This window comes from Lontra canadensis, unplaced genomic scaffold (assembly GCF_010015895.1).
Source record: "Lontra canadensis isolate GAN:19392208 unplaced genomic scaffold, GSC_riverotter_1.0 scaffold86, whole genome shotgun sequence".
Lineage (NCBI taxonomy): Eukaryota > Metazoa > Chordata > Mammalia > Carnivora > Mustelidae > Lontra > Lontra canadensis.
The window spans coordinates 1853175-1869853 of record NW_022631080.1 but is presented as its reverse complement, the minus strand read 5'-3'; the positions used below and the strand labels follow the sequence as shown (position 1 = coordinate 1869853).

Here is a 16679-nt window from a genome sequence, read left to right as displayed (position 1 = left end):
AAATCTGATAATGGTTAAAATCCAGGAGGATATAGGAATTGTGACTGAGATGACAAGGCATCCGATCGTGCTCATATAAAGAACATTGTGTGCCCGAATTTTTGACTGCTGGTCAGGTTAAAGCTTTAAGGGATTTTGACCTTTTGAAAGAGTAGCATGGCAAGAGATCAAAATATGGAAAAAAAATCAGCTGTGAGGCCCTTTTCTTGCATTTCAAAGTCAGAGTTGACTTGAAAAATACCTGGACACAAGCTGAGGATGCTTAAGTTAATGAGAAGGCAGTGTAAGAAAATAGAAATACTTTCTGTTTCCAGAAGTTAGGAAGAATAACCCTTGCTATTATGGATGCTTAAGATGAGAGAAGAGAACAAAGCTAATATACTCTGGTTTGACTTACTTAAAAACTCAAATGACCCTCTGTGTCCTCTAAATTTTTTTTATAAATATGCTTGTTGAAATTTACACAGTTATTTTTTTTCTAAATGCTTGTGACCCCAATGAACATATTTTTATCTTGTTATAATTAGGAAATATAGTCAGAAATTCATTATAGATAATACTTTAAACTTATACATTATTTTAGTGATTTGAACCAATCTTTTCCCCTATTTTTAAATATTTTTTATTATGTGATGTTAGGTTCTTTTTCCCCATTTAAGTGAAATCATATATACTGTGGAAAGGGCATAAAATTCATGTGCTTTATAATTCATTGTGGTATTTTATATTAAACTTGGCCTTAGGTGTTTAAATGTAAAAATATATCTATCTAGATGAGTCCAAATGTTCTGTAGTTTTGTCATTGTTTAGTAGAGTAAATTATTTTCTTTGCCAGGAGTAAGGGACATTTTATGGCACATGTAAGTTTATACATCTTATTCCCATTTCCTGAATATTTTATTATGTTTCTCTTGACAATTTTTGCAGTGTTCTGAACTATAAGCCCAGATAGCTTAAAGCTAAAATTAACGTGCCCAGAATCCTCCTCTCTTTGAACATGAAAGTACATGTCTATATTGTATATTTCTCTAGCTATAGTCACAGATTCTGAAGGAAAGTGATCATTACATATGTATTTATCTATTCTATATCATTGATGTCCTACTGAGAGTTTTTCAACTCTTGCCAGACATGGTTATAATGTAAAACATGGTTGAAGATAATAAGCCAGTATGTTTAGTAATACCAGAAATGCGAACACAAAGATCCAGAGGTAGTAAGATGAACATTTCTTTATTTGCCTTTCAAGCAGTTTCAAGCAGACTCCCTACTGAGCGTGGAGTCGGATGTGGAGCTTGATCCCAGGACCCTGAGATCATGACCTGAGCTGAAACCCAAGAGTCAGATGCTTAACTGAGCCACCCAGACATCCCTGCCAATGATTTTAATTAAAAATACTCATAGGCCTTTCCGTGACAACCCTTTTCATTGGTTCCTGAAAGTTCTCCAAGCCTAATCAGCCCGATGCTAATTTAAAAAAATGGTTTTACAAAACATAGAATTAAAATAAAATCCCTTGACTCATTTTAAGTTTCTATCTTGTTCAAGGACTGCCTAATTCATGGACTAACCATCTTGAATTTTAGAGCTCCTTTTAGTTAATAGCTTCAGTTAAATGATTTATTAAAAAATTTCCAAGTTATAGCTCAAATAATTTTTGATATTAACTGTATCCTTTTCCTACCTCCAACTAAAGTAGATGTTTGAGAATAGGCCTTGCATATCAGCCTAATAGTTTTTATGTTATAAATTCATTATCTACAACAACATAAAATGTTGTAGGCATTGAAAATTTAAGAGACAAGAACTATTGGACACTCTCATTCCTTTTTTATAAAATGGAAGGTCTGGCCTGGGAAGATGTCCATATTGTACCTCCAGTTCTAAATGCCTGTGATATGTTTCTCTTTGCCTGAAATTTTATATAAAACTCTGGAGTGATCCGTGAAGAGATTCCAACTCTTTCTGTTATACCAATCTCAGAGTCAGCTGGAAGATGATGATGAAAATAAAATTCTCTTCCTGTAAAAATAAGACTGACTTCTGAAATGTGTACATTTAATTCATCATGAATACCTTGTATTTAAAATATGCTGAAGATAAAATACTCAGCATCTATGTGATGCATCTATTCTCTACTGAAAATAAAATAACACATAAAGAAAAATACACATTTTCCTTCAAAGTACACTTGATCACCTGCAGCCCTAGTTAAAGAATGTGTTTCATTACTTCATGTCAGACAGTGTATAGAGGAAGGTCAAGTGCATCAGAATAAATAAATGTCATTGGTTCCTCAATTTTTACAGAGCCAGTTAGTTCACACAGTCACTCAAAATCTGTGTTTAATATGAATCCTGAAGCTAACATGAATCTCTTCTTTTTTGGCAATTGATATGAAAGATATTATGAAGTGAGGGACAAAATACCTGAAACTGGACAGATAGCTTTATCGAATAAACCTTTTTAATTGTTATATAATATTTTATTTCAAATGGGAGAATTACGTCTATTTTGATGTCTTTTGAATATGGACTTTAAATGTGTTCACGATTCCAATGTTGTTATCTTTTCAAGAAAGTTATATTGCCTTTTGATTGGTATCAAAACAAGATAGTAATTAATAATGACATTTAGTTATCAAGCCACTCCCATGAAATTTAACACTTATGTATGCTCCACTTAGCTATGATAAATCCTCTGCCCTTGGTCCTGGGATAGAGTATTATATAGCCTTTTGATTAATCACCCACCTTCCTTTGTGAGCACTTGATCTTTTGCCCCAGGTTTCTCATAAAGTTCAGGGTATAAATTCTTTCGGTTGCTTAGAGTTGTAAATCCATACACCATCAGATATTTGAGCCTTGTGCTACTGTGCCTGTGGAGATGGTTTTAAGCCTGGATACCAGTTATCAGCTAAAGCTGTTGCTATGATTATGCAGTATATTTTAAAATGTAGAGCCACAATTCTTCTATACCCATTAAAAGTCAATTGATCACTCTAAAGTTTTGTATAAAAAATGACACAACATAAACCTCTGATCCACAATTGTCAACCTGAATAGATTGTTTTAAAAATTCAGGTGTGTACCATTTGCATTGATATAAATAGAACTGGAAGGGATTATTGTAGGTGAAGTAAGTCAGGCAGAGAAAGACAATTATCATATGGTTTCACTTATATGTGGAACATAAGCAATAGCACAGAGGACCATACGGGAAGGGAGGAAAATCGAAAGGAGGAGAAATCAGAGAGGGAGATGAACCATGAGAGACCATGGAACCTGGGAAAAAAATCTGAGGGTTTCAAAGGGGAGGGCCCTGGGGGAGGGGGTAACAGGGTGATAACTATTGAAGAGGGCACATGGTGTTATGCTTAACTGATAAATCCTTGAACACTACATCAAAGACTGATTATGTACTATACAGTGGCTAACTGAACATTTGATTGATTTTTCCCAATTTTAATTAGAATTTATCAGGAGCGGGGCACCTGGGTGGCTCAGTGGGTTTAGCCTCTGCCTTTGGCTCAGGTAATGATCTCAGGGTCCTGGGATCAAGCCCTGCATTGGGCTCTCTGCTCTGCGGGGAGCCTGCTTCCCTCTCTCTCTCTCTGCCTGCCTCTCTGCCTACTTCTGATCTCTGTTGAATAAACAAATAAAATAAAAAAAAAGAATTTATCAGGAGCTGAAGGGCATTAAAAGGTGGTCATATGCCATGTTGTTCATTTTTAGTCTTCTTCTGACTTCGTATATGCATGTTTGTGTATATAAATTCACTCTCCACTTAAAGGAAATTCACCATTCAGAAATCTGAACAGGTATAGCAACGAAGGAACACCTACTAAGAGTGGGATATAGGAACATTGACACTTGGCTTTACATTTTTGCTCTGCCACTTAGAAGTTGGATCTGCCCTAAAATTTTACTTCTCATCTATAAAATGGGAATAGTTATAGTATTTACTCTTTGGTCCATGAGGAAATAGCAGCTACCACTTAATAAGCCTGGATTGCATGTACTATTCTAAGCATTTTAAGTAAGATAATGAATGCAAAACACTTAGCATAAATGCCGGGGACATGCAAAGAGCTTTGTAATTGGTCGGTATTCTTACACACATTATTATTCTTATAATAATGAAAATGATAAGATAAAGTAGGTAACTGATTCTTCATAGCTCGAATCTCTTTTAGTAAATTTCTTTAAAGGTTCAAATAGTAGAATATCTCACACTGCAATAAGTAGAAATCTGTAACCCCAAAAACTTATAAAGGCAAGGATATTTAAATAATTAATTGGAAAAATAAAAGATGCAGTTAAGAATATAGCCAAAATTAAAGAAAAAGAACCAGCACCCACAAAGTTAATTCAAAATGTAAGAGCTTGGGGTAAAGACAGCTAGTCAAACCTGTTAAACCAGAGACAGTGGTTGATATGTTTTCTTTCATTGTATGCCCTTTTATAATCTTTAAATGGGCTTGAATGTACATGTATTTCCTTTTTGAAATGTGCATTTTTCAACAAATGGAAGAGAAGATGACAAGAAAGAATTTTATTGAGAGTAGTTTGATTTCTCCGTAACTACCAAAATTATATAACCTTATTATGCAATAAGATGTATATCCTAGAACTATCAAGAGAGTGAGCAAATGCTCTTCCAGTTTTTCCCACAGTGACAAAATTTAACTTTTGGAAGCTAATATAGGTGACCTTATGAGTAAAAAGGTTCAGTAGAGAAAAAAATTTAAATTTTCTACGAAGGGGTCCCTGGGTGGTTCAGTCATCAGGCGTCTGCCTTTGGCCCAGGTCATGATTCCCAGGTCCTGAATTAAGCCCTGCATTAGGCTCTCTGTGGGGCAAGAAGCTTCTTCTCCCTCTCCCATTCCCCCTTCTTGTTGTGTTCCCTCTCTCGCTGTCTCCCTCTCTGTCAAATAAATAAAAATCTTTAAAAAATAATAAATTTTATACGAACATTTAGAAAAGATAATGATTATTACTAATATGCACTGAGAAAGCATTTTTTTGTATTCAGACATTACATCATTTAGTTCTTGAAACTAAGTTTTGGCTACATAATTTGTGGGGCCCCATACAAAATGAAAATGCAGGGCTTGTTGTTCATATTATTAAGGATGTCAGGAGTGTGAAAACAGAGCCTGAAACCAAGCATGGGGTTCTTTGAGGGAGGGGACTTGGGTGTCTACCTAAGTTGCACTACCTAAGAAGCCAGCCCTGTTTGCAACACCCTAGCAAGAGGTGCATTATGATTCCCTACAAAGAGATGAAATCAAAGCTCTGAGAGACAAATGAACCTACCCTAAATGCTACCGTATGTGAACTTTGGACCTGGGGTTTGAGATTTGTGGAGCCTGACTCAAAGACTCCCACTTTTAATCACTGTAAGAAGTCTAACCAAACTGTTTTCCAGTTTTACTGGGTGGTTAACTGACAGATCAGGGGAATAGTATTTAAAAACAAAATGCATTTTATTTTCATGAGGACACTTGAGAGTCATTTCCATTATACTGATAATTAAAATAGAAGTGGGTGAGGATGGGTGAAATAAGTAAAGGAAGTTAAGAGTACATCTGTATTGATGAGAACTGGGAGATGTGTCGAATTCTTGAATCATTTTATTATACATCTGAAACTAATATAACACTTTATGTTAATTACACTTGAGTAAGTAACAATGGGGAAGGCGATTGAATGAAGGTTTAGTTGGGTGGACTCAAAGTTTGTCGAGTATCCCTCAAACTATGTTATATTCTAATTTTGACCCTGCTCCATTCAACATTATAATGGAGGCATTAAGTCATTCTTAGTAGATTTTCAGCTGTCCTAATGTTCAGTTATTTTTTTTAACTTTTTAAAATTTCTTTTCAGTGTAACAGTATTCATTGTTTTTGCACCACACCCAGTGCTCCATGCAATACGTGCCCTCTCCAATACCCACCACCTGGTTCCACCAACCTCACACCCCCCGCCCCTTCAGACCCCTCAGATTGTTTTTCAGAGTCCATAGTCTCTCATGGTTCACCTCCCCTTCCAATTTCCCCCAACTCCCTTCTTTCTAACTCCCCTTGTCCTCCATGCTATTTGTTATGCTCCACAAATAAGTGAAACCATATGATAATTGACTCTCTCTGCTTGACTTATTTCACTCAGCATAATCTCTTCCAGTCCTGTCCATGTTGCTACAAAAATTGGGTATTCATCCTTTCTGATGGAGGCATAATACTCCATAATGTTCAGTTATTTTAATATATTTTGATGACATACTTCCATAGTTCTAAAGATATATAGGTATGATAGACCTAAAAAAACAATTTGGACAGAAAAATTCTGGAAGTTTTCTCTGCCTGCAAATGCAATATTTTGCAGAAAATGTTTTGTTGTAGAAAGTTGGAAAATAGAAAGAATAGAGAAATATATAGTCCATAGTAGAAATTATCTGTGCTTTACCTGCCAAAACATAACCACTGTTTGTGTTGTTGACTCCGTACTATAATGTAAATATTTTCCAGTGACATTGAAAATGTTTGAAACATGTACAATAACTCTGTCACATGCATGTACTATAATTTATTTAAGCCAAGTACCTGCTGACATTAGGTTGTTTCCAACATTTTTCCATTATACCTTATCCTGTGAACAGGGATAAGTGTTATGTGCAGCCTATAGCATTAGCATTTAAACATGAGGATACTAGCTGAGGGAAATTTGTTTTTGTAACGTTTAGAAAGAAACTGCCTTGATTACTATATGTTCAATGCAGACAATCATTTTTGCATACTTAAAATTTTCATGTGGCACTCACTTTTTCTCACAATTATCTGTGTGTTTGTCACCCTCACTACTATACTGTAAGTTCCCTAAAAATCAAGATTCCATTTTATTCATTTCTGTGTGTTCCATAGTGATACATATATAACGTAGGCTGGAATTTAATTAAAACAATCTAAAATTGTATGAGTTACTCAGCAGCTGAATCATGTTTTAATTAAATATGATGTCCAAAGTCAGGAAACCTAGGTATTGGAGCACCAAAATCTGATTAAATCTAACTCTAGCAAACACCTGGTATTTTAAAACTTGGAAATAAGATTTGTCAGAGTCATGATTTCAACCTTCAGGTCTTTAAGACTGTCAGATAGAAACAATACTCGGTTTACTCTGTGTTGGTTCAGGATTCAAAACAATCTTTAAATGAACCAAGTCAAAATAAGGGAGGCTTCTACTACCTGTAAAAACTTTGCCAATGGGAAGATTGGCTGCCATATTCTGGAAGGAGTTATCTGCTTCTGGGAGTAGTAAATCCTACAGTAAGTGGAAGGTTATACTAAATGACTTCCATAATCCCTTCTTGTCCGTATTTCTAATGATTCTAACACATAATTAAGTGTTTACAGCCAATAACTAAAAGCCATAGGGAAATTTAGTACATGGCCATTTGGTTTTTATTCTGGTTATATGGAATAGCTATTGAAAGTATTCATTTGTTATATATAACAAATTTTATCCTGTGGCTATGGGATCAATGAACAGTTGTTGTTTTTTTCCATTCTTCCATCCCAAAGGAAATGAAGGAGTATTTTCAATTATAGTACAGTAATGACTATAGTGTAGAACAATTAGAAATTTATGTCTTATTATTATTTTATTAAAAATGATTGCTTTTTCTCAGAAGGTTTGCTATATTTCTAAGTGCCTTTTTGTAGTATATGAGGTTGCCATTTCTCCTTACCTTACTCTTGGTGGGCCTATCTATCCAATTTCCTAAGTATCAATGAGAAAGTATTTTAATACTACAGAAATTAACTTCACGGCCAAATACCCAGTAGCACACATGTTTCATAACATTCGATACAACTGTAAATAATATGTTTGCATTTTCATAATTTCTGCTTTCTGGTGCTTCCACATACAAAATTAGAAAATTTCCCCCTGAACTGTATTCTCTTCAAGCCATCTTCATGTGCAAAAAAACTTGCTTATGGTTAAAAAATACTACTCTGATAAAATTAAATGTGCTTAGAATCCTCCTTAAAAATGACATTTTTAAAAATTAAAGGTAAACTTAGTTTCATCAAGTAATGATCATTTTGGGTTAAGGACGATTAGGTTTGATCTTCTATTTTAAGCATTTGTTTTAACAACTGTGTTACTTTCTGCCTTCATTTTGGTGTAATTTGTCAATGGACTCTATAATTATTGTTTGAGGCTCAATGATCGACTCTAAATAATGAATCTATGGAGAGCTTAAAAAAGATAAAACTGGTCTTGCAACAGGCAGAAACTCAGTAACCTGTTAATGTCCTTAAAAAAAAAAAAAACAACTATTTAGGCTACCAAAATAGAAGTCTCTAAGGCCTTGACATATGTAAGGGTAGCACATCTAAAATGTATTTGTCAAAAGCAATTTTTACACAAGGCATTGTGACAAAAGATTTCATTACTCCCCTGTCAAATTGCCTCTTTGGAAGTTGCAATAAGAAGATCCTGAGGCTTCTCTGATTTCCTCCCATTGAAGGAATCAGTCATGTGTGAGCCATGGAGGTTAACCCAAACCCTTTCCGTATTTCTTTGCAAGTTGAGGAGAGTCAGTCAAAGTAATCTTGACTTCAACCAGATCCCTGGCTTTGTGCATATCAAGTAACTATAAGTGAATCTAATGCTGGCCTATTTTGGTCTCTTTGTAAATAGGTCTTCCAAATGATTTGGATTACTAAAAGTATAATAATGATCAATATCCCAGCAGGTAGCTGTTCAGTTCTAATAACAGAAGGGCTGTGGGACGGAGAATTGATGGTTGAGGAAGGAAGGGAGGGTATCTTGCCATTATATAGCTAGTCTGGTAATGCCCATTTACTGAGGTGATAGCCTCTCATGATTTGGGTCACAAACCATATTATTCCAAGGAGTGATGATCTATGCTTAAAAGGTAATTTTTTTAAAAGTGTGAGCACAAAGTTAGTATAATTCTAACCCAGGAAGTATCTGTAATATTAACTTTGGAGACTCAAATATTTTAACATACTCATTAGTTAAACAAGGGTGATGTGCTTTTTAGCTTTTGAATAATATTCAACTTAAATGCACTGGACTAATAGACCCTTTACGTTGACATTTTATTGTAATTTTATTTTTTTAAGATTTTATTTATTTCTTTGACAGACAGAGATTGCAAGTAGACAAGAGAGGCAGGCAGAGAGAGGAAGGCAAGCAGGCTCCCGGCTGAGCAGAGAGCCTGACGTGGGGCTCAATCCCAGGACCCTGGGTCATGACCTGAGCCGAAGACAGATGCTTTAACCCACTGAGCCACCCAGGCGCCCCAACATTTTATTGTAATTTTAAAGGACATTGTACTTATTTAGTTAAAAAATCATTTACTGTGAAGTTCAAATGATTTTATTTGAAAATGTATGGACTATAATTACTATATCTGATTACCAAGGATGCATTCAACACACTAATAAACATCTGTAGTCAGTCACGGCAGTGAAATTGGTGCTAGGATACCTTAGTAAAATTTACATTAACGTGGTAAACACTTTAAACAGCATGTTTAATTAACTGTCAGAGTGACACCATAAATTTTGCTCTTTTGCCCCCACCTTTATTTTCCATAGCTTGGCCAATAAATTGAAGAGACACTAAGTTTACTTCCAGTTTTGAAATTACTTTCCTTTGTGATTTAAGTGAACATAACTTAAGTCAGGTAAAACAATTTGATTTGGGTTCAATACGGTGGTATTTTGATCTGAAGGTCAATTTACCAACAAGCAGGAACAGTTTCTCATTATTTTCCTTTGCCACTCCAAGCAGGCTTTACTGAAGTCTTTCAAGCAGTGTGTGACCTCTGTTTCAATACTTCTCACAGATTTCACAGGCTGTCACCACCGCTCAGCCATCACTAACACAGACAACTGTAATGGAAACGGTAACTATGGTGACCACGAGAGAACAAATTCTGGTAAAACATGCCCAAGAGGAACTGCCACCGCCACCTCCCCAAAAGAAGAGGCAGATTATTGTGGATTCTGAAATTAGGAAAAGGTGAGAGGCTCTTATTCATGGCTTTATCCTCAAGCAAAAAATAATTATTAAGCAGGAAAACTCATTTATAGCTGTTTAGATGGCAGTGTTTTTAACTTAAACAATATTTCCAGAAGCCTCAGGTGCCTGTCATGTGAGTTCAGTTAGACAATTGTGATATAAATTTCAAAATTTGCCCAAGGAATCACCATCCCAACAAAAACGAATGCTCAGTGGAAATATTGTTTTCTGGATTAAAAGAAGAAACCACGTGTGATGAACTGCCATGAACTCATTTTATCCTGAAAGTTCCTTTTTTTTTTTTCTTACCAACAGCCTACTTGTTTAGTGCCTCCTTTTGCATTAAATGTCTTTCCCTCCCCAGTAATGGAAAGTACATTTTCATGAAGAAGAAGTACACCTATAATAGATGAGTTCCATTCTGCTAGTTTACGAGAACATAATGTCTCAATCTGCACATCCTAAATCAGGAGTAATTACAGAATAGATTTCCTGTTCTTTGATATTTTTAAAGTCTTATCTTGAAGGTGTTAGAATTTTTAACTCATCTTTTTGTGGATATTTTCAACTAGGCGTTATAGATAAGTTAGGTATTATGTACCTCAGTGGCTATGTTAAAATGATGAGAGTAAAATTTCATAAATGCAAGACCAGCATGAAAGTCATAAAAAGGTACAATTTCTTTTTCATTCCAGTTATTATCATTCTAAGATTAAGGAAGAACATTAAAATCTGCCTTATGTCTCTAAGCAGCATATGTTTAGGAATGCATAGAACACTTGACATTAGAATTTATGTATACAAGGGTGTAGAAGTATGAGAAGAATGCATACTTAAAAATAGCACATCAGATGTTCTAGGCAAAGGAAAAAACCACCTAGAGAAGTTACTCAAGTATATTATTTGGGACTTTCAACACTTCTCTTTAAATCCGTGATTTATAACCTACTCTTATAATTACACAGTCAACTGCTAGGCTTTTGTCCTTGGTTGTGTCTATGTGGCTGAGTGAATCCAGCAGACTACATCTACCTTGCTGCCAGTTTTGTATGGCTCATGAGCCAAGAATTATTTTTACACATTTAAATGGTTAAAATTAATCAAAAGAAGAATATTTCCTGACATGTGATAAGGTATGAAATTCAGATGACAGTGTCCATAAAGGTTTTATGGAAACATAGCCACAGTCATTTATTTAGGTATCATCTGAGATTGCTTTCACATTGCAAAGGCAGCGTTGGTTAGTGGTCACAGAGACTGTCTAACCCAAAAGCTCTCCAAGAATTTTCCAAGGAGAGCAGTATGGAAACCTACTTGTCTTGTCCTCCTAATATATTCGAGATTGTCCTAATACAGAAATTAGCAGAGCAAGTTGATTCACATCAGTCTCTCTCTTGGCTCCTGCCAAGCATATTCTTGGCTTGTGTTTGGGGAATGTATTTGGTTAAGAAAAATGTGTTTTGTTACTTTTTGTTTTCAGGAAAGTGTGGCCAGTGGTGAAATATTCTGTCTCTTAAATTCTGTTTGCATCATATGCTGTCAGCAATTTTTGTAAGTGCCTGAAATGAGATGACCAATGAAGAACATCAAGTATATATTACTTAAATAAAAACTTTAACAGTTACTGTGCTCAGTGCTAGATTAAATGCTTTATCTGCACAGTGTGTTTATTCTTCCTAATTACCGTACGGGATAAGTATGGCTATTATTACTATTATACACAGCTATAGAGTGCCTGAGCCAGGATTTCAACTGAGGGAGCCTACTACACAACCTAGACCGGGTACTAAAATGTTTCTTCAGCAGATATATGACCAAGGTGATCTTATATCTTGGTTTCCCTGAATCCATCCCAGGTTATACCTTTTGTGACATCATAATTATATATAACACTAACTTTCACTCTCCAAATATGTCCAGATTTGGACAGTACAATAACATGGATGCTTTATATAAGACTCCTGATTGATAAATTTCTACTGAACAAAGAACACAAATAAGTGAATAATTAGGACAGTTCAATTCAGTAAGTGATAATTGTCTACAGGATGGAATCTGGTTAAAATACTGTAATGGTTCAAGAAGCATTGTACAAACATGACTGTAAGCTTCACGGGTAGCTAGTGTCCATCTCTTGTCCCATGTGAGAACTCCTAGCATTTAACTGTCAAGACTATAGTCTTGACAATCTATTAAATGCTCATCTTTTAAAAATGATCTCCTTTTTCAGCTTCTCTGACACACTGCTTGTTCTGTCCCTACCACAGACTTGTTTTCTAATAAAAAGGTCTGAGACATTTTGCCTAATCATGGTAGTATCTCATAAATTCATGGTTTCAGCCTCTTTCAATTTCTTTATTCAAATTGCTTCCTTACATTAATTCAAATCTGGCTGTAAGTAAATGACTCCCAGATCATACTTAGAGCTCCAAATCTGACACTCTCCCTTAAATTTTATGTTTATTTCTTTGAAACTATGTTCTTCTACTTGTGCATCTAGTCGGTGCTTCAGGTTTGTTTGTTTTTTTAATCAAATGCAAACAGCTGTTGCCTCCATTTAACCACACCTAGTTACTCATACGTTGTAGAGGTATTTTACTTATTATAATTTGTTGTCTGTGCATCTAAAGGAGGGGTAAATATCAGAGAAAGCATGGATTTTGGAATCAGAAATACTCAAGTTTGAAACCTGCCTGTCTTAACCACTGGCTTGTGATCCCAGGCAAACTGCCTAATTCCTGTACCTCAAATTCAGTATCCTCACATTATAAAATACTAACTGTGAGGATTAAGTAGGAAGCATTTGCTACAGTGCCTGTGAGGTAAGAAGAATTCAGGAAATACTATAGCTGTTATTCTTGTTTGGTTATGGTGGACATGGCAGGACTTGTGGTAGGCGTGGAGGAGGTGATAGACAGGTGTGGAGGAGGTGATAAACACTGTGGAGACAGTGGTGGTCCAGGTGGTGATGGTGGTAGAAGTGGCAGTGGTGCTGGGGGGTGGAAATAGTGATCATGCGCCATTGGTGAAAAAAGATTCCATTGATAAAAACATCATCTCGAAGTTAAAGAATGTAACAAAAAATTGCCTCCTTGGCTTCCTCTTCAAAACAGAATTTACCACCTGACTTCTCTATTTCTGTCCATCTGTGATCTCTTACCTTGCCCCTTATTTATTACTGTTGCGATATATTATTCAGCATGTAACCATTTCTGCCATATCCCTCCCAATCATTCTAACTAGCAACTCCATAACTAAGTCATATAACTCAATGTGGTGAGATTTGGCCCCTTTCTGATTAATCCACCTCAAATCAATATATCTAAAATTTAAAAAAAATATTTTATTTATTTATTTGAGAGAGAGAGTGTGAGAACATGCATGAGCATGAGCCAGGGGGGAGGAGCAGAGGGAGAGGGAGAAGCAGACTCCATGCTGAGCTGGGAGCCCCACGTAGGGCTGGATTCCAGGACCTTGAGATCATGACCTGAGCTGAAGGCAGACAAGTAACCCACTGAGCCACCCAGGTGCCCCTAAAATGGGGCTTTTAGGCTGATCCTTCAGACCTGAGAGTCTTGTAACTCCAGTTGCCCCCAAATAAAGCACAAAAACTTCTGAAGTTATTCAATATTATTGTCCTAGCAATTTTATTTATAGCTTCCCCAGAGTCTTTCCACCCCAGCTGGTAAATTCCATTACATTCTTTATGTTTTTAAAGATTTGTTTATTTTAGAAAGAAAGAATACATGCACAAGTGGGGGGAGGGGCAGAGAGAGAGAGAGCAAGAGAGAGAATTCCCAAGCTGACCCTCCATTGATCGTGGATCCTGACACAGGCTCTATTCCAAGACTCAGATCCTGACCTGAGCCCAAATGAAAAGTCAGCTGCTCAACCGACTGAGCTACCCAGGCACCTTTATATTACATTCTTTTGCTATTTGCCTTAATGTCACCCACATAAATTTTTCACATCACCGATTACAACAAAGAAGTCCTGTTACTATTCTTCTGTATGCTTTACCTGGATTCCATATATGGTACGGCATATAATAATCAATGACTATTTTTTTTTGCCTTTGTAAGTGTTAATTTTCCTTTTTTATTTAAATTCAATTAACCAAACGATAGTACATTAGTTTTGTTTTATTTATTTATTTAATGAAAGAATTAATAATACTGTTCAATTGAGATAAATAAAATTTTATATTCCAATCTTTGCACTTCAGAATTTTATAGTTCTTCGTGAAATTGTTCTTAATAAGAAGCAAATGGACATCCTAATAATCTTTAGTAATTCTTTCTTTACCCATAAAGATATCATTTTTTGCTCAAAACTATTAAGGGATTTAAAATTCAGCTTTGTACCACATCAGTTTTTTAAATATCTAAGATGTTTAGTTCATTTCTTAATAATTATACAGTTTCTACTTTTATTGTATTTACTGCATAAATTGTCCTCCTTATACTAAGATATACAAAAGTGCTAATGATCCTGGGTCAGAGAGTAATTATTTTTAACAGCAGTCTATCCCTGCAGTTCAGTGATATTATTTTATATATAGGTAATTATCAGAGTATGGAACTCAGACTATGTTAAAACTAGATCTATTATGTAGTTAATTGGAATTTATTGAGGAGATTAGTTCCTAATCATGTGGCAGTTATTTTAAGAGACTTTCACAACAGCTTTCATTTACATTTTTGTATCAACCAGGTGAAACCAATGGCAAAATGGATCTTTTTCTTAAGTAAATGCCATCTCAATAAAGATAATTTTCCCAAGTACAGTGTTAATAAATGAGTATCTGACCTGCAGGGAAGTATAGAGACATTTAGAAATACCTAAATTCACTTAGTCTATTTCTCTTCTCTAGGCTAAGCAGACTGAGTGTGAAGTTTGATTTCTCTATTTCTTGCACGCTTACTAAATGGCAGGATACATTGACTGGGCAATTGCACACCTGCATTATTATTTTAGTTTTTATTTTTCAGCTTGATCATGTTTGTGTTTTCTTTCTTTTTATGTCTGTCGACTGATATTCATTTATGTCACATAGTTGGGAGGAAGTTAGGTAAGTGTTAGATAAGACCCTTTCTAGAAAAAAAAAAGACTCTGCAGTTTTATAAGATTATAGCCTAAAATATTTTTGTGTTAGATATTTATTTTTACTTTAATTCCAAAATTATAATCTGGAAGTCATAAACTAAAACACATTATTTTACTTCAAGAATCTATTAAATGATTAAGATGTCTAAGCTATTTTTTTTAATTTTCTATATGATAAATTGATCTTAAAACACTTAGGGTATTGGTCTCAGCAATAACATTTTTGCCCCTTGGCATGGCCCAGAAAAATGAAACTTTGCATCTTTTATCTAAGGAGATGAAACTGTAGACTTGTCTACAGTTACAGGTTAATTGAAATCCGGAAAGGTTAAATAACTTGCTTTCAGTTGCAAAATAAGGACTAGTGCTGAGTCTCCTCATTTCTATTCCAGTGTTATAGTTGCAATGGCCTGCTTCTTTTTATGTATTAGAGTCAAATGACCTTGGTAATAGACTCAAATTTTGGTTTTGGGTGAAGAATAGAAACCTTACATACCACTTTCAGATATTCCAGAAGATAACCACCTGTTTCAGGTTCTTAAAATTATTTTGTCATATAAGTCAAGAATAAGCCAATAAATATGTTTTGGGGAATGTTAGGGATGTGAATTCTAGAGGCCTCCTAAGTGACCAGAGAACACTTAGAGCAGCAACATTCTTACTGCTGTGCATGAAGCAGTAGCATTACTTGGGAACATAATTAGAAATGTGGATTTGGGGGGCCCACCCCAACCTTGCTGTATCAGAAACTCTGCAGGTAGGCCTAGGAATCTTTGACATGCTCCCAGATCATTCTGATAAGCTGTAAAGTTTGAGAATCCTTGCACAAAAACAGCAGTTCTCATATATTAGCATGTATCAGAGGAATCATCTGGAGGGCTTATGAAAAGACAGATTACTTGTCCCTACCATATTTAGTTTCAGTGGATCTGGAGTGGTGCCTTGAGAGTCTTAATTGCCAATAGATATCCAGGTTATGCTGATGATTCTTGTTCAGAGCCCACATTTTGTAGATCAGTGTACTGGAGCATCATCTCAGCTAAACCTGACTCTTGCTTCTTTTTCCCCAAACCGACATCAGTGATAGGAACCATCAACTCCCAGTTAGGCTAAGTGATGTTCCCATTCCATCTTATTACACCTCTTTTGCTTTATGTTGAAATGATCTATTTATATGCCTGTTTGACCCACTTGACTTAAGTGGACCCTTCCCTGGACCAGGGTCCATATCTTAGTCCTTACCTGGTATGGGCTCTCCTATATGATAGATGTCTGATACATGCTATAAACCGAAACACATTATAATGGAAACTGGCTCCATGCTGTGGTATACATAGCTCTGGCTGTCTAGCTGCAGCACCTGTAGGAAAATGTACTCTTCAAGAATGTAAAGCCATAGAGGGATGCCAGCAGGAAGAAAGACAGGGCCCCATTCTCAGATATGGGACATGTAGTTTTATTTGTCCCTGGGGTGATGAAAATGATAGTCAATTTATTATTTATTCATCTCAA

The 16679-nt window shown here is 35.6% G+C and overlaps 1 protein-coding gene across 4 annotated transcripts in view; it reads left to right on the top strand.

The window, feature by feature from the left end:
* DMD (dystrophin) overlaps nucleotides 1–16679 on the top strand; it is a 2197254-nt gene that overhangs the window by 789870 nt on the left and 1390705 nt on the right. For all 4 annotated transcript variants that reach the window (XM_032883124.1, XM_032883125.1, XM_032883122.1 and 1 more), the window contains exon 17: nucleotides 9886–10061. In XM_032883124.1, the coding sequence (XP_032739015.1) occupies nucleotides 9886–10061 (176 nt within the window). The remainder of the gene's footprint in view (nucleotides 1–9885; nucleotides 10062–16679) is intronic.